This window comes from Octopus bimaculoides, chromosome 1, assembly GCF_001194135.2.
Source record: "Octopus bimaculoides isolate UCB-OBI-ISO-001 chromosome 1, ASM119413v2, whole genome shotgun sequence".
NCBI classification, from domain to species: Eukaryota; Metazoa; Mollusca; class Cephalopoda; order Octopoda; family Octopodidae; genus Octopus; species Octopus bimaculoides.
The window spans coordinates 99,581,497-99,600,710 of record NC_068981.1 but is presented as its reverse complement, the minus strand read 5'-3'; the positions used below and the strand labels follow the sequence as shown (position 1 = coordinate 99,600,710).

Below are 19,214 nucleotides of genomic sequence, written 5' to 3'. Positions count from 1 at the left end.
ACAGTATTCAGCTGGTACTTATTTTATTGACCCCGAAAGGATGAAAGGCAAAGTTGACCTCAGCAGAATTTGGACTCAGAATGTAAAGATGAACAAAATGCCACTAAGCATTTTGCCTAATGTGCTAAAAATTCTACCAGCTTGCAGCCCTATCATAAGTAATATTTTTAGATCTGATATCTTTTCCACTTTACATGTCTGTTTCTGTCAGCAAGGTAAAGTGAAGTATATAGGATTAGTTGTCGAAACAGAGACAATGAAATGTTTAGTATCATTTTAATCTCAAGGTATACATGTACCATATCCGCTTGGACTGTTATCATGAGAAAGTTCTGTGCAGCAGTCAGTTACAAAGTTATCTAGATTACTTAGATAGTTCTTGATAACTACTGTGGAAGTTTTGAGCAAACTGACTCTGGCACTTGATTCTGATTTTACTGTTTAAACTGTATTGTTTACAAAGTTGTTAACTTAGGAAAGGCATGAATCTGAAGCAGCAGAATCATAATTTTTATAATGCCTATAGTTATGATGATGATTGAGATTTTAGAGAGCTAACCTAATTATTTTACAGTTTCTAGTTTAATTCTTCAGCATCCTAAGCTAAAACCATATGAAGCTCAGCATTGCCCTTCATCTTTCTAGAATCACTAAGTTACCAGTAATAAACTACAATAAAATTGGTTAACTATACTCTTTTACTTGTTTCAGTCATTTGACTGTAGCCATGCTGGAGCACCACCTTTAGTCGAGCAAATCAACCCCAGGACTTATTCTTTGGAAGCCTAGTACTTATTCTATCGGTCTCTTTTGCCGAACCGCTAAGTTACAGGGACGTAAACACACCAGCATCGGTTGTCAAGCGATGTTGGGGGGACAAACACAGACACACAAACATATACACACACATACATATATATATATATATATATATATATATATACGATGGGCTTCTTTCAGTTTCCATCTACCAAATCCAGTCACAAGGCTTTGGTCGGCCCGAGGCTATAGTAGAAGACACTTGCCCAAGGTGCCACACAGTGAGACTGAACCCAGAACCATGTGGTTGGTAAGCAAGTTACTTACCACACAGCCACTCCTGCGCCTAAGAATGCTTACAGCACCTAGGTTTCCCAAGCGGTCACCCATCTAAGTACTAACTAGGCTCGATGTTGCTTAACTTTGGTGATCGGGCGAGAACCGGTGCTTTCAACGTGATATGGCCGTAATATAACTTTTTCTTCAAAATATTTACCCTTGAATCTAGGAATGAAATCCTTTTTTGGCTGGGTCCACTCTTTATCTATGTGATATCAATTCAACCAGATTATCAAAATTCATCTTTTGATGTAGTACTGACATTATGAATATCATCAAATGCTGTTAAAATTTGGTAATAATATTTTTATCTATTTATTTATTTATTCTTAATAATGACTTATGTGTCTTTATATTTCAGATGAAAATTCTCTGATTGAAACTTTACCCCGGAAGATGAGAATAGACTTAGCAATTCATGTACATTATAGCACATTAAGCAAGTTAAAAATATTTCAGGTCTGTATCAGTTTTAACTGAAAATTGTGAAGAGCTATATTGTTTTTAACATTGATTGGAAGTTTCACTTGTAATCTACAACCCTAAACCTAAAGCCTGTAGCTTCATTTCTCAAACATGAAAGAATGAGTTTTTTCTTGTGCTGTTCTCATTAAGATGAAATTGTCCTCAACTAAAAGCCAATATATTCTATAAAAATATTAAATCTTACAAACTCCATTGACCACTCTAGATGATCCCAGATATTTAACATAACCCAGACTGTATCATAAAGTTTTGTTTCTATAACAAGAATATACTTTGGTTGACTCTATGCAAAGCAAGACTGTAACATACACACAGTAAAATATTGCTCAACAATTAGTATGACCTCCATGACATATGTGCTTCTAGATTGTATCCAGCTCTGCACTGTTAACCTGTTTTATGGAGACCTGCTGAAAGTTAGCGACATCAGGCAAAGATGGTGGCTGCAACTATCTGGTCACTGCTTGCACCACCCTGAACTGGAAGCATCCAAATTAATCTTGTGGAACACACTTCTTAGTGATGTAAGAAGCAGGAAACCTCATCATACATCAACAACTTAATTGTAGACACTGGTCTGAAATGTGTCCAAGACCTCAAGGCAGTAATAGTGATGTTTGACCGAGAAATGTGGCAGGTAGACTTTGTTGTTGTGGCCCAGGTTGGAACCTGACCATAATAATAATAAACTTGTTTAGCAAGGTTTTATCTATAAGCATGCTACAATACTGACCAGTCATCAAAGCAAGTCTTCACTTTGTTTTTTTTTAATTAACAGTATAACCCTCTCAAGTCATCTGAATTACCAACTCTTTAACAACTTCGTTTAAAGGGACCTCTATGTTGTCACTCAATCTGCTAAAAAGTGCAGCCAGATCTCTCTAAATCAGACCCTACTACTTAAAGAAGCATGAAATGATATTTTGGATAATATAATCTTAGATACACTATAGTTGAAAAGCAAAAAGGGAGTTAGGAATAGTTTGAGCACCTTTGACTATTGATGTACTGGATCAGGTTTGACCTGGGGATAAACAACTCCTCTCAGTCAGTTCTCCTACTGCCCTTTATTGTTACCCATTCCATGTCACCCTACTCCCAAATCCATACTTATACAAGTACAATCTTTTCTTCCAGAACTGCATCTTGTTAGATTTCAACCTAACTTAATTATCGCTAGTCTTCAGTCTTTGAAAGATCAAAAGCACCCCCTCCTCTTCTTCAGATTATCAAAAGCACCCCTCCTCTTCAGATTATCAAAAGTACTTCTACACAACTAAGCATTATGATAAAGTAGATTTGGGTGAAATTTTAAAAAATAAATACCCACATTTAAATGATAATATTTAAATATATGTATGTAATATTTCAATATATGACGTTGTAACTCAATGGAGCCTTGTGGCTCACCAGATCCTATCAAACTGTCTAACCCTACCAGCATAGAAAATGGACGTTAAATGACGACAACAATGTGCAGAGTTATTTGATAAAAATAGTGTATCAGTGTATTGGTGACATGCTCTAAATTTACCTACCCTCTCTTCTCCTCTTTTTACTTTGTGAAAGCTTTCATAGGTTATAAGCAAAGCCTCTATCTTCTCTCAGGTGGTAAAGTGGCAGCAGAATTGTTAGATCATTGAATACCTCTCAGTATTTGTTTCGACTCTTTGTTCTCCAAGTTCAAATTTCAATAAGGTCAACTTTACCTTTCATCCTTTTGTGGAGGTAAGTAGAAGTACCAATCCAGAGTAGTGGATCAGTAAAAATGTTAAAGCATCAGATGAGAGGCTTTGCAATATTTGTTCCAACCCTTTGGATGTCACTAGTACCAAGTTGTCTCAGTGCTGAAGTGCTGACCTTTCCCTCAGACAATATTGGCAACACAGAGAGGGGTTACTCACATACACAGGCAACCACCAGCCTTCCACAAAAACAACTTGCTCAAGCATACTCATACAGATAAAGATAAATGATCAATCCTAACCAACAGAATGCTCCTCCCACCCTCTCTGGAACATAAATAAAAACAAATATGTAATTTATAACTTCCACCTGAGACAATTTGTTATGTAAACTTACCTCAATACGAAATCTGTTTCATGTATACATTATTAAATAACTTTTAAACCATTTTTTTCTTTAATAGGACTGCGATCAGAACTTGTTATTTGATTTAGTTGCCAAGTTACGACCAGTACTTTGTCTCCCAGGAGATTTTATTTGTCACAAGGTTAGTCTATTCTCTAACTTCTACTTACTTTTTAGTAGTTCATATGTCATATATATATATATATACACACATACACAAATATATAGTGGGGTGTCTCCTGCATTCATTGATGAAGATTCAGTTGTTCGATCAACTGGATAACTTGCTACTGAAGTAACATGTAAGTAGCTGAGCAATGCTTAGACATTTATATCCTTAACATGATTCTCAAGTAGAGTCAGCATGACACAGTCTGTGACAAGGTTGTACCTTTTGAATTACTGGTACAATCCACCTACTACACAGGCTTCTGTGCAGTTTATGTCTACCCAATTTCACACAGTTTAGATTTGACTAGAGTCATAATAATATTTGCCCAAAACACAATGGTATCAAATCTAGGATGTCTTGATTGCAAAGTGATCTTCTTAAAAATTTGACAATATGATATCAACATTATATATATATATATATATATATAGAGAGAGAGAGAGAGAGAGAGAGAGAGAGAGAGAGAGAGTTTGATATATATTTATGTGTGCTTGTATACACATACTTTTATTTTGTCAAGTATTATATTCCTGGATATGGCATATATCCAGTTAGAAAGTTAACCATTGGTTTCACACCTGCTACTGCATTTGGAAATAGTAAGTATGAAACCAGTGGTAACTTTCAGACTGGTTATGTGACATATCCAGCAATATACTGCTTGACAAAATAAAAGTATAACCTCTCAAATTCTCTTTTAGCGTGTGGTTTTTTTCTAACTTATGGACAACTGATCCAGAATATATATAAGTATATTAATATGTGTATGTGCGTGAATATACAAGGTGGTCAGAAAATCTTGTTACCTCCTACCAAAAAGTAATGAGAACAATAGAAGAACAAGTAATGCAGTAATCCAAAGCACAAACTGGATTTAGTTTATTCACTTTCATTGACACTGTCACACATCGACAAGGTCTGTATGAACACCATCATTTTCATGGCACAAAATGATGCAGCACCATGTCATGTGTGATATTTTTCGAAGCTGTGCTTTGGTGATTGTTGCAAAGGCTTTCTGAACAGCACCCTTCTACTGATGGGTATTCTGGGGTCATTCATGTGAAATTCTTTCCTTGATAGTACCTTACAGAGCATTATCGCAAGGCATGAGGTCTGGACTTCTGAGCAGCCAGTCAATAGGTGCTGGAAGTTGTTGCGATCCTTGCCCTATCCATCTATCCCGAAAATCTTCATTTAGGTATTCCCAGACAGTGATAGCATAGTGGAGTGGGGCACCATCTTGTTGAAACCAACAATCATTCAGGTCAACAGTCAACCTCTGGAGCTGTGGAACAAACCATTCCCTTAACATGGCCAAATAAGATTGCTGGTTAACAGTGCCCTCAAAGAAATAGGGTCCTATCAGATGCTTACTTGATATGGCAGCCCAAATCATTACATGTGAGGTGGGGTTGTACTAAAACAAAAAATAGTGATAATAATAACAATAATAAACAATATGTAGGGGGTAACAAGACTTTCAGACCACCCTGTACTTTCACCAGTAGCTGTACAAAATATTTGATGAATCTTTTGCAGTCATGTTTTTTAAAGATTTCTCATCATATTTGCAATACTTGCAGAATCAGTAGATCATCATGGCAAATATCATGTGGTTATTTACTTACATCCTTTACCTTCTGAGTTTGAATCCTGAAGATGTTGATTTTCGCTTTTCTTCATTCAACATCAGCAAAATAAATACTAGTCAACTATACCTCCCTCAACAAATATTTATGGCATTACATCTTAAGGTAGAAGCTTGCTCAGTGACACAACTAAATGGCTAGAGCAAGTTTTCAACTCATATCACCATGTTTGTTTAGTAGTCTAGCACATTAACCTTACAGCCATGCTATTTATTGTTCCTCTGAAATTATTATTGTACAAGAAGTATATTTTCTAAAATATTTTTGTTATATCTCAGGAGGGTCATTTTATCAATAATCAACATGCACTGATTCAGATTCACTTCTTTATCATTTGTCAATTCGTTAACTATTTAACCAACTAATTGATCTTTTGATTAATCAGTCAGTTAATTAATCAATCAGTTATATTTGTCAGTCTTTTCATTGCTATTCACAACCTTTAGAGGGAGCATATCTTTGAAGAGGTCACATATGGTAACAGAAAGGCTTTCATAAGCATAACTTAGTAATTGATTAGTCAAACAATCAATTAGTTAATTTGTTAAATAGTTTACCAATTGACAAATAATAAAGAAGTGAAATAGAACCAGTGTGTGTTTATTATTGGTATAATGACCCTCGTGAAATACAGCAGAATCTGTTTCAATGAATGGCTTCACAACAAGTCCTTGTATTTACCATTAAGTTATAATGCTTTTTAAAATTTTGTTTGGTGTTTTCATGTATATATTTTAATAGTGACTTATTTTGCCTATTCTTCCTAGGGAGAAGTTGGTAAAGAGATGTACATAGTAAACAATGGGCAGGTGGAAGTAGTTGGAGGTTCAGATAACAACACAGTTTTGGCAACACTTCATGAAGGCAGTGTTTTTGGAGAAATAAGGTAAAAAATCTCTATGTTCTGAGTTCAAATGTAAATGGGTTGACTTTGCCTTTCATTTTTGTAGGTTTGATAAAATAAGTGCCAGTTGAGCACAAAGTTGATATTATCAACTACCCATTCCCCTAAAATTTCACTCCTTGTGCTTATAGTAGAAAAAATTGTCTTGTTGTTCTACCACTATTATCACCATCCACAACAAAAATAAGAATAGAGTGTTTCACAGAAATATTATTACACTCCTGCAACTGGTGACATGGCAATCACTTAGATTGGGGTCATAGAATAGACAATTGAGGTTTGGTGTCTCTGATGACAGAATATGATAATTTCTTTTAGTCAGCCAGCCAATATTAAGTATAAGTCATGGTTGATTGACTCATAAGAGTAATGACTCAATCAACGATGACCTATAGTTAATATTTAGACATCCTATAATCTTTAATAGGTTGTAATTGCCATCAAATACTTCATCTTCTACTATGTCATAGACAAATCAGCATGAGATCTCTCTGGGTTATTTACTTAGTGGTTAACACAGGGATGAGAAGTAAACGAAGTGAAATAACATGTCTTTACCAGGAACTGAACTTGCAAACACTGACTTGGTTTGCCACTCTACAGCACTGACACCGCTTAACACTATACAATAAGAAAGCCATGAATAGTTTGTAGTGACGTCATCTTGAGAGTCTCCAGTACGCATGCGCAGGGCTGGAATCTTCTGGAAGGCCTGCGGAAGTTCCCTCATGCGCATGTGCTGGAAACTGGTGGGGAAAGTTCTCTCGCGTTCCCTGCTTGCGTCTCTGACTCGAGACGCAGCTGCTGAACATTGCAAACATGTTTTCACTTGCAGTTCACCTACGCTCCTGTCCCAGACACATGGGATTGGTCAGCTCTGTTTGCAACTGGAGTTTTCTGTGATATTGTATCACAATGTTGAATTAACTCCAGCTTTGCTGTTTTAATAACCAAAACAGTTTCTCCAAGTTATGTATTAACCAAAAGAGAGATTAACTCCAGATTTGCTGTTTATCCAACCGTGGTTACTGAGAGTTAGAATGTACATATTTTTATATACCCGAACTAGAGTGTTATATGTTCGTGGTTGTTATCTGTCTGAACGTACATTTATTTATTTACCAAAACTGAGAGTATTGAATATTTGTTATTGCTGAATGTCTGGACTGAAACATATTTTGTAGACACCCATAATAAAGAGCATTATATTGTTCAGATGCTTTCTTGTCCTGATATTATTGTTTTATCAAAATATTAATGTAAGGAAATTGTGTAGCACCCTTTCAGTGCAAAACACACAAATTTGAAATCTTCCTCCAGTTGCAAACAGAGCTGGTCAATTCCATGCATCTGGGACAGGAGCGTAGGCGAACTGCTAGTGAAAACACATCTGCAATGTTCAGTGGTTGTGTCTTGAGTCAGAGACACAAGCAGGGAATGCGAGAGAACTTTTCCCGCCAGTTTCCAGTGCATGCGCATGAGGGAACTTCCGCAGGCCTTTCAGAAGGCGCATGCATACTGAAGACTCTGAAGATGACGTCACTACAAGACCTGTTTATTCCTCCCAAACCTACCTTAATTTTTCCCTTAACTCTTGCCACCTGTCATCTAATTTTTATGCACTTTTGCCGACATCCAAAATTATTCTCTATTTTATATTTTGTTCTAGCTTGTTGGCGATATCAGGCAGTCGCAGAACAGCTGATGTCCGGTGCAAAGGCTATGTTAATCTGTTCATTCTATCAAAAGCTGATTTCAATGAAACAATGAATGATTACCCAGAAGCACAGAAGCTGTTGAAGAAACGGGCCAAGTAAGAAAACCAGATTCTATTGGAAAATGTAGAGGTAGTGTGAACCCATTGTTGTTAAAGTAATTCACTTTTAGATATTACAAGCTAGCGTTCAAACAAATATGAGTGGAGTGTTGTCTTCACACAGTGTTTTTCTGGTTTGAACTAATCCAAATAAGACCACCAGGTCTTCCTGAAAGACTTAATGCTAAAAGCAAACTGTTATAATTGAATTTTGGGGTTATTTTCTAGTCAAGGTACATTTTGCTTCCATAGACTGTCTGTTTTACAATATATACTTTTCTTACATCTTTACAGTGATATAGTTATCAGAGAAAAGGCTATCCATTTATATGCTCTGAAACTATGTAAATTTGTGATCAGTTTCTTTCCCATGTTAGCATGGAAAATAAGTATAAAACAACAGTGTTTGATCAAAATTATATCATTCATAGAAAACAGAAACACACTTTCATTCCAAGAGTGGAAACCAAAACATGCAGATGGTCCTGAGGTTCAGATATATCTACCAGACTGCATGTGTCCTTAGCAGAGACACTTAACATTCTGTGGCACAGACCACCTAGCTATGCAAAGTATATTCAATATCATAACTGAAACAGAATTGTGAAGCTCAAAAAATTTTTCTTACATTAAAGTGTTGGAATGAGAGCCCCTCATAGACCACTGGAGAAATGAGAGTTGCTACCATTAATATTATAGGCATGTACCAATCAGTAAAACTGGTTTTCACCAATCCAGATTTACAGTCCAATTACAATACAGTTTCATTTGTATTATATTATTATGGTTTCCTGGTGTGTGTCACTTGTCATCCTTACTGTATATAACTCTAATTCAGTTTTCTCATTTACCCTAATCACCCTTCCCAGACAAGCAGACCACTGAAATTCTCTTCCATCCATACTATCCTATACATATCAACCAACAGAAGTTAGAACAATCTCACCAGTTCAAGAATTCCTACAAAAACCCTGATCTCTGAATCTCTTCTGATTAATTGATAGAAACAAAAAGCTTCATATTTTCTCCTCTCGAAACATCAAATTTTTTGGTTAGATGAAGAAAGGAAGAAGCTATGCCAAAAGTTGTAAATTTGGTAACAATACTAATAAGACAGACATCATAATGCCATGATGAACATTTAAATTTTCCTTATTGTCATCATAATTTCTAACTTTGTCATTATGTTAGAAATTATTGTCATTATCATTATCATAATCATGCTGTTTTACTTTGCTATAATCAATTGGACAAGCTTTTTAAATATCATCCCTCAAAAATTCTTGATCTTGTATTATCTTTGAGGCTTAATGTTTTTCAACTCCCTACTCTTTCATATTCAGCTGCTGGCTCAAGGGTACCGGCTGCATCTATTAATGTTCATTTAAATTATCTGTTGTCAGATAAATTAGCCAATTATTTTACATAGCATGATCAAAAGTATCTTTCACTGGCTTACCTATGATAACCAATAGAATTCTACTTGCACTTATCAGAGGAGTTAAACTCAACATTGCAAGCCAACAGGGTACAGTTTCTTCTTAAACATGTGAACCATTCACTCAGTGGTACCTATTCAAAGCTGGGTGGACTGAGCTGTTGTGAGTTAAATGGCTAAAGACATGACATAATGCAGGCTACACCACTAGTCATCTAATATCACTGGTATAATGCTAGTAATATTAGATGAGTAGGTTTCTCATGTAGATTTATGTCTAAAACAGATTCACTTAAACTTCTTCATTGTTATTTTCTGGATTTTGTTTTTGTTGTTTCCTTTTGTTTTGTTTTTGTAGGAAGCTTCTTAAAGAAAATGCCCGTTTAGCCAGACAAGAGGCTAAACAGGAATGTGAAGCTATCATCAAAAGTCCGAAAGAAACACCAAAATTTTTAAAAACTGTAATGAAGGTGACTATTTACATATCTGCCTTTTATAGTCTTATAAATTTTAATTTTTATTTCATTTTTCAGATTTAACCTTTTTCATACTAACCCAACTCTGATCACCTCAGATTCTATAATACAAAACTTCTCATTTTTAAAGCATTCATATTTAAATTTAAAATTTCCACCATAATTTCATATAGGTATCTTTTAAATCATGTTCCATATACCAGCTCAATAACAATGAAAATATTCACTATGTCACTCAAAATTCTTAATTTCAAAGTTAATAGGCAGAAATACAATAACAAAAGAATTAAACTTTCTCAATTTTCATTGATGACTGATTTTACACACTAGCTATTTCTTATTTACTTTGTATAAATGTGTGTAGATTTAAATGTAATTTCACATTTCCACATATAGTCACTAAGAGGGATATAAACATGTATGTGCATGTGTGTAGCTAATTATTTATTATGCTTTTTGTATAGTAATAGTTTATGTCAGACAGTTTATAGTATTGTTCATACAAAAGTTAAAATACTACAAAATATTTTAGAGTTTTTATTATCAATTTGCAATTTGGAAATTAAAAATTTACCACATCATTACAATTTTTTGAGTGAGCAGTCATCAGATAACTGGACATTAAGAAATCTTCCAAAACTTTAAAACTAGGTGGATATTATCACAGCTTTATAGAGACTTCTGTGATAAATTTCTTAATGACTTTACCTGCAATAGTTTCATGTTTGCTCTACCTGCACTTAAACAACAGTTGTTTGAATTTTGTTAAGGATTTTGTGAATCTGAATAGTTAAGAACATTGTTTGTATATTTTTCAGGTTATGAATCCTGAATCTGAACTGATGCAAAAAATTGAGTCTAACCAGGCTAATCTTCCAAGATTATCCAATAGCAACAACAGTTTACAACGAGACCCTCATATTGATCTGTCTTCATCAACAGACCGGACATTAAGTGATAATCAAGTCAACTCTTTGTCATCAGGAAGTGTGAGTGAAATATAATTACCAATATTTCATACAAGTTGTTGATGCTGATTCATTGATATATGTCTGCTTGCAAGATTATTTTTCTCAAGAACCTTTTAATGTCTCTAAATAAATGATCAGAATTATACAGTTTGGTTGAATAGCATTAGCTCTGACTGAATACCTCTGAACAGTTTACATTGGATCATTCTTAGTTTGCTATCAATAGATGATATTCTGATTTTATTGAATCTGTCTTTCCTATAACTATATCCTTCTGAAACTTCTCAGCTGTCACATTTTCCCTCCAGCCATTGGCCTCCAAATATTGAATCTGAACATCACCTACAATAATCTGACCAAATTATCCCTCTCACCCACCTTACTCTAAACAAACTTAAAAAGGTTATACATGCAACCCTTTTTATCAGACTAAAACATAAAAAAAAAGAATATCTACTATATTCAAGACATACAGGTCCAGTTTAGTCAAAAAGATCTGGTCTAAAAAAAATCAAAAAGGTGTGAAGAAACAAACCCCCATCAAAATTAATTTAACTGATCCAGTCAGTCAGATCTTTCAAAATGTATAGACTTTGGGATAATATTTTTTATTTTATAATCTTTTCCCATTACAAAATTACACCCAAGAAGTGAAATTGCTAAATAAGGTATCAGACCAATAACTCCCTAGTCTTTAGTTTAGTCTATATTTACTGTATTATGTCCCTCTGTAAGAGACATTATTCCATTTTTTTATTCCATATTGTTACCATATTTAAGAAATTGTTAATTCAAACAGAAGTTACATGGAAGATTGCTGTTGCCACTGCTGCTATTGGCAGAGGCAGTGGTGGTGATTATTTATCTTCCACTCTCTGATTTGTTTTATTCTTTCCCTTCTTCTCCATAGCTGTCTCTTTCAGATATTGCTGATGATTATTGTGTTGAAGACAGTTTGTTTGGTGATGATGATGTTTTTGAAGAAGATCTTCTAGATTTGGCAGATGATGTTTCCAGTCCCTCGTCTGACAACAACTCTAATGTATTTCTGGTTAATGTTGAAACCAGCCAAAGTACTAGTAAGTATTCAGTCTGGAAGTATATGAAAGTATATTTTGTTGGTGTGAGGAGAGTGAAAGTGTATACTTCAAGCAGTGCTTTTCACTAAATAAAGAATATTCCTCAGATATACTTTGCCATTATAAGGTCACTTTGTTATAGTATCAGAGATGATTTTCATCTTTATACAGTTTTAATGAATAAATTAGCCAAATGAGAGCCAAATCTTGACCACAATCAAATACATGTGCAAAGGAGTTTCAGGAAAGGAAAATGTGAAGTTTTGACATTTAATCTTTATTCCAAGATTTTGGAATCTCGAAAGTAATGGTTTGACTATGGATCAAAACCGACTCATGAACTCAACTTGCTGGGAAATTCCTGTTGTAGCTGAGTGGACAGGGTATTGAGCTGTCTGTTCATACTTCTTGAGTTTATGTCCACTGCAGGCATTGTAATGTGATTTTGGAAATTATATTTAATTTTAAAAACCCTAATTCATCTAGCCATTGAGAATAGGGACCAGGTGATGTGCAATATAACATCATTCTAACCAGAAGGCAATTTCTCTCGTCACTTTACCTACATGAAGCCAGAACCAAACCTTTCAGTAATATAAGCAGCATTCTTTTTTGCTAAACAGTTCAATGTGATATTCTACAACTAACAGAAATAACAGCTAAATCTCCTTCATGTCACATCCTACTGTCTTTATAAACATTAAATAATATAGTCCAACATATACTTAAAAAAACCAAGTTGATCATGGCTAGAATGCTTTAGATCATAGATTTGCTCAGTCAGATCAGACCTGGGGTTGAACAGCAACAACATTAATTATATTGGTCTTGAAGTACCATCAAAGGTCATCAGGCATATTCTGTTTAAATTTCTGAGATTGAGGACAGTACAAAAATTATTGGTAGTGAAAGAAAAGGATTGCATCTCTGGGAAGGTATGATTAGGAAAAATGTCCAGATTAGTGTCTGGTTTGATGAAACAAAGCTGGAATGACAAGAGGACAGTTGAAGAATGAATCAAGAAACTGACAGTGGAGATGGTATGTATGTTTGCTTCTTCAAAGAAACAGAAACAGTAGTAATGGTTTTTGCAAAAAGGGGGAAAGAAAAAACATCACGTATGTGGATGTGTAACTGGAGCAAGTTGATGTGTAAGGATTTGCCAATCATTTAAATGAGTTTCTTTCAGGTGTCAGCTAGAATGTTTGTGTGTGTAGGAATAGTACTGAGCCAGATATCTGAATAATGTTTCAATGTTGCTTACACTTTATTGTTAATTGAGGGTTAGTAACTATTCAGAGCTGGATAGTTTTTCCACATGAAGAGGAAGTCTTGTCTTTGGGGCACAAGTTTGGCAGTGTGATATGAGACCATGGCAAATTGTCAAAGATTGTGAGGCCTAACCTTCATATTAACTTCATAGGATTTAGTTGCATGTTGGTTTTATTGTACCTCCAACATATCTTGATTTTATTTTTGCATATTTATTTCTCTTTCTTTTCTTGCAGACCAGTCAACAAGCAATCTGTGTTCTCATGTGAGTTCCCAGGGACTTGGTTTTACATCTAACAACAATAACAACAACAACTTGCCTGAAGTTGAAATTCAAGCTGTTCCAGATAATCTGCACGATTTCTGGCCTGCACCGAACTTAGTAAAATCTTGGTCACACAATTCCATCAATGTTATGAGTCATTTATTGAATACAGAACCAAGAAAACGGAAAATTTCTATACATTCAATGAGTAATGATAGTATCCCTAATGCTTTGAAAACATGTTCAAAAATATCTAATATTGTCCCAGTGAAAGACATAAGCATTCCAGTTGAAAACCGAGTAACATGTGCAGTTGAAGTTCACCAGCAGGAATGTATAAGTAGCCCTGTACAAAAAAGCATCAGCTGTAACCAGCTTTACAAAGATGAAGAATTGTCCACAAAACTACATTTAGTTAATCCATCTAGTCAGGAGACATTGATTTATGAGAATAACAATCAAACACCAGATCTCCTTACACAAATTTATCACAACAAAGACTCAACGCCTTCACCGAAACAGTCAGAAAGTAGTCAAGAAACAACTTGTTGAATTTTTTTATTAACTTTTTTGAGGCAAACACTAAATCGCTTGTAAGATTCTCAGTCTGCATTCTGCACTGGTCATCCCTAGTCACCACAAGGTTTTTTTTTTAATTCTCAGCCTAAATCATTTGATAATCTTTAATATTCAGTACTTTATAATCTTTTTTTTAACTATCTCTAATAACAGAAAACTCATAACAACTGTTATTATCCATTATCATAAAATATAATTTAGTATTAAACAGTAGCAAGCAAGAATGAAGGAAAACAAGAAATAAGCTTCATGGAGGCTACATATCTTTGATAGCCAGTTGAAGATAATTCATTTCATTTTCATTGGTTATTCCTCTGGCTGTATCACAAAAGGCCAGTTTGCCTTTACAGTAAATCTGATTCTTGTACCTAATCACAAGGAATTCAGAATTATGTAATATTTCAAAAGTGGCAAGTTGTAGGACATGGAAGATGTCAGATTAGATGACTTTTGTCTTGCTGTATAAACTATGATTGGTGAAATATCAATGTTATACCTTGATCGACTCAAATTTCCCCTTATGCTTAATCAGAAGAAATTTATGTTATTCAGTATCTCGTCTAGGTATTAATATCTATATTAGAGATATAAGATAAAATTTCACCATGTTTGTTGTTATATTTCACTGATATTATAGCTAAAATTATTAAGTATTATATCTATATAATTACATGTATAAAATTCTATATTCATTTGGTTATTATACATATATTTAGATGTTTTACTTTGATGATACTTTAAGACTTGCTTTCAAACAACCATGTCATTTCATATTGAGTATAAAATGTAAAACAAAATTTGAATACATATTATATTAGTAGAATTATAAGATTTTCTTAAGAAAATGTTCTAATATTGATTAAAAGAGTGAGAAAAAATATTTAAGATATAGTATTGTATGAAATGTATGAGAACAAAAGATTCACTGCAATTTTACACACACACACATATATGGTGGCCTCAATAATGTTGGTGCCACAAAAAATGCACCTGTCAGGAAGGGTATGCATGACATGGTTCTGTGTCTCACTAGCCCTATCAAATCATCCAACACATGCTGGTATGGAACACAGACATATAATACCGATGTCAATTATATAAATATTATCATTGCTTTAACATCCACTTTTCTGTGCTTGCATGGGTAGAATAGAGTTTATTGAGATAGATTTTCTATGGCTAGATGCCCTTCCTGTTATCATCTCTCACCTGTTTTCAAGCAAGGTGATATTTCCCCCATAATCAGACATGTTTCCACAGAATGTTCGAAATGAATGACACTGCTTGTATAACAGTGTCACTCATTTACAACTATCATGCAGTGTCAAGACAATGGTGTATCTAGATTTGGATTCGGCTATGAATATTAGCCTGTAATATACTGGGTTACAAAAACCCTTAAGTGGAAAAAAATATACCAAATTTCTGTTCAGTCTTTTCCCCCATCCATGAGGATAACCCAGTACATTACAAAGTATTATTTATAGATGTGTCAACATCAAGATTCACCATTAAAATGATTAATTACATATTTTCTTGAAGTTTCTATATTTTCATAATGCAAACACACTGACACACACATATACATTAGTTGTATATATATTTTCAATATAGATGTGTGTGTGTGTCTCTCTCTCTATATATATATATATACACATACACACACACACACACTGTCTCTAAAAGTGACTAAGGGTGCAAGTCAGCACCAGCATTGCTAGAAATAAGAGTCAAGACAACTCTTAGCCATGAACAGAGCATTTTCTGTTCAAAGAGCACTATCCATTGGCTAACAAGGGAAACAGCCTCCCTACTGCAAGTGAGAGCACCAGATCACCAGTGCTTTCAGATCAAATTAATCCTCATCAGTGACTAAAATGGTACTTTACCATTTTACTGAATCAGCCACTGATTTGTATGGTATTTTCTATAAACTGACAAGTCGAGTTAGCTTAACCATAGTCAATGGAGTAGCATCACCAATGAAGATTAATTTGATCCGAAATCACAGATGATCTGGTGCCCTCGCTTACTGTAGGGAAGTTGTCTCCTTTGTCAGTCAATAGATAGCGTGTTTTGAACAGAAAATGCTCAGCTCATGGCTAAGAGTTGTCTTGACTCTTATTTCTAGCATTGCTAGTGCTGACTTGCACCTTTAGTGATGGTTTGTATTTGTGCCTTTTGGTTTTAAATTGCGACTAACGACTTTGATAATTTATATAGATATGTATATATATATATATGTCGTCATAATCATAATATCCATGTTCCATGCTGTTGTGTGTTGGAACTGTAGGAACTTGGCCAAGTTCCTACAGTTGGATGACTTATCACCAACAACTTTACAGTGAGTACTGGGTGCATTTTTCATGCTGGGACATAAGGTATTAAAGTATGAGAGAAGGGACCAGAGCAAAACAGGTTTCTTGTTGTAGAGGGTTATATGAAAGCATGATGGGTACAGCCTGATTTTGAGCAATGACACTACTTGACTGCTCTCCCAAGCACAAGCTGCACAGATGTGTGCCGTCCTACCAGGGATCCACATTTCCCTGTGCAAATGGGACAACATTTGGCACCTCTTAGAGTAGGTACTCAGAGAGCTTACCATCCACACTGACACATGCCTTCAATTCCATCATGGAAATCTTCATTGATTGTTTTGCCTTTCTCAGCAGTGGCCAGTCATAGTATGCAACACATAATAAAGATATTAAAAAATCAAACAACCCTTGTGCCTGATGCTTTTTAAAGTGAGGAAAGGCCTTGCTCAAGGCCAATAGCACTTTCTCAATAACATATGCATTTGCTCAAAATAGGGAACTAATCTACATGACTAGGTGCAGGTGTTACATCAGTTTTCTTTCTCCTAGAAACATATCTAGACAAAACTAGGGATCTCTAACTCTCAGCTATTGGATGGTTGTTGACTCAATAGAGTTCATCTGCCCTTTGACAAGGTCTTGGTTTACACCCTGTAGGATTTCCAACAAAAGCCACAGGCTTGGTAGGGTTGCTGGTTTAGTCATCCAACCATGTAACCGGTTGTACTGCTGTACTGTGTTACATGGTACTAGTAGCAAGAAGAGTGACATGGCATGAACACACACACACACACACACATATATATTATATATTTTATCAATATGTAATTATAAGATCCAAAGATCTAAATGTAGGAAGTTCATAAGCTTCGAGCAGTCCATAGTAAGTATAAAAACAAAAACAATGTTTAGGAACAATAATAATTTATTGACAAAGGTTGTAGGCGTTTCTTATGTTGAAGTTCAATAAGCTGAAAGCAATTTTTTTTTATATGGTCAATGGTTAGCAACTTCTGTTGTTATGAATGTGAATAAAACTCCAAATTAAGGAAGTGGGGCTGGTAAGGTTCAGACTTCATACATTTCCTAGCTAGCAGATCCTCTGATGTAATAATTGCTAAATGAAGGATATAAAGCTAAAGATATCTTAATTATAGGAAGATTACATTGTCATTAAGGGATCCCAAGTTAACTTACCAAAAATTTAATTTTAAATTATATCTTTGGTGAGTTAACTTGGGATCCTTTAATGACAATGTAACCTTCATATATTTAAGGTATCTTCAGTCTGATGAGTAGCTAGATGAGTACCCCTTGTTGAGTAATTATTACATCAGAGGATCTGCTGACTAGGAAACATATGTAGCCTGAACTTTACCTACTCCACTCCCTCAATGTATATATATATATATATATATATACACACACACAATGGCTTAGTGGTTAGAGTGTTGCATTCACAGTTACAAGATCATGTGTTGCATTGTGTTCCTGAGTAAAGCACTTTATTTCACATTGCTCTGTGATCATCTCACATGTGGCACACAGTGCACCTGTATAGATAATGTCAATTTGATGGACGGAGTGAGCTTATGTGAACACAAACATTTGATCACTATAAACAAGTCATCTGTGTGGTTGTTCGGCAAGAAATTACCAAACCCTCATATGTTGTCTAACAACAGGGGAGTCCATAATATATATACCAAAGCAGATATTAATAATAGCATAAAAATGTTTTCCTCATAAGGGAAAAAATCCATCGTTTATTCCCTATAAATATATTTATTAATTTATATAAGGGTATTACTATACAAGAATGCCTCACACTAAGAGGGACTCTAAAAGTCAAACAATTATAATAAACATATTTATACCGAACGCGAAGTAATGCAATTCTCAAAGCTAACCCCCTAGAAATTTTTAACTTAATTGTGAATCATGATTTTGTAATCAACGCAGTAATCTGCATCTTTTACTCATCAGTACACGTATGGTCAAGACACATAAAAATAAACAAAACACAACATACCGGACGAACACTCCATTGGAGCCTGGTGCAGCCATCTGGTTCGCCAGTCCTCAGTCAAATTGTCCAACCCGTGCTAGCATGGAAAACAGACGTTAAACGATGATGATGATGATACATGTGTATATATAGGTATGTATGTATAAATGTGCATATATATATACATACATATCAAAATTGCTGATGTGGCCAATGACAGTACCATTTGATTGGAAACCGTACCAGTGGAACGTTAAAAGCACCATCCAAGCGTGATCGTTGCCAGGGCTGCTAACTGGCTCCCATGCTGGTGGCACATAAAAGAATCCACTGCACTCTTGGAGTGGTTGGCATCGAACTGTACAAACTCTGCCAGATCAGATTGGAACCTGGTCCAGCCTTCTGGCTCACTAGTCGTCAGTCAAACCATCCAACCCATGCCAGCATGGAAAGCAGACGTTAAACGACGATGATGATGATATATATATATATATATGTGTGTGAGTGGGTATGTATATATGTGTGTGTGTGTATATATATATATATATATATATACATACACACACACAAATATATATAGGGT

General features: G+C 34.9%; 1 protein-coding gene and 1 non-coding gene across 4 annotated transcripts in view; one reads left to right on the top strand and one right to left on the bottom strand.

Annotated features, from left to right (window-relative positions):
• Positions 1-15,992, top strand: part of LOC106872261 (cyclic nucleotide-gated cation channel beta-3) — a 527,825-nt gene extending 511,833 nt beyond the window's left edge. For all 3 annotated transcript variants that reach the window (XM_052968620.1, XM_014919185.2, XM_052968625.1), the window contains 8 exons: positions 1,460-1,557; positions 3,734-3,817; positions 6,267-6,385; positions 8,073-8,216; positions 10,016-10,127; positions 10,952-11,122; positions 12,015-12,183; positions 13,692-15,992. In XM_052968620.1, coding sequence (XP_052824580.1) covers positions 1,460-1,557; positions 3,734-3,817; positions 6,267-6,385; positions 8,073-8,216; positions 10,016-10,127; positions 10,952-11,122; positions 12,015-12,183; positions 13,692-14,272 — 1,478 coding nt within the window. In that variant the 3' untranslated portion in view covers positions 14,273-15,992. The remainder of the gene's footprint in view (positions 1-1,459; positions 1,558-3,733; positions 3,818-6,266; positions 6,386-8,072; positions 8,217-10,015; positions 10,128-10,951; positions 11,123-12,014; positions 12,184-13,691) is intronic.
• LOC128250059 (5S ribosomal RNA) lies at positions 1,113-1,231 on the bottom strand. Its single transcript, XR_008266173.1, has one exon. It is a non-coding gene; the product is annotated as a 5S ribosomal RNA (ribosomal RNA).
• Positions 15,993-19,214: the final 3,222 nt, after the last annotated feature.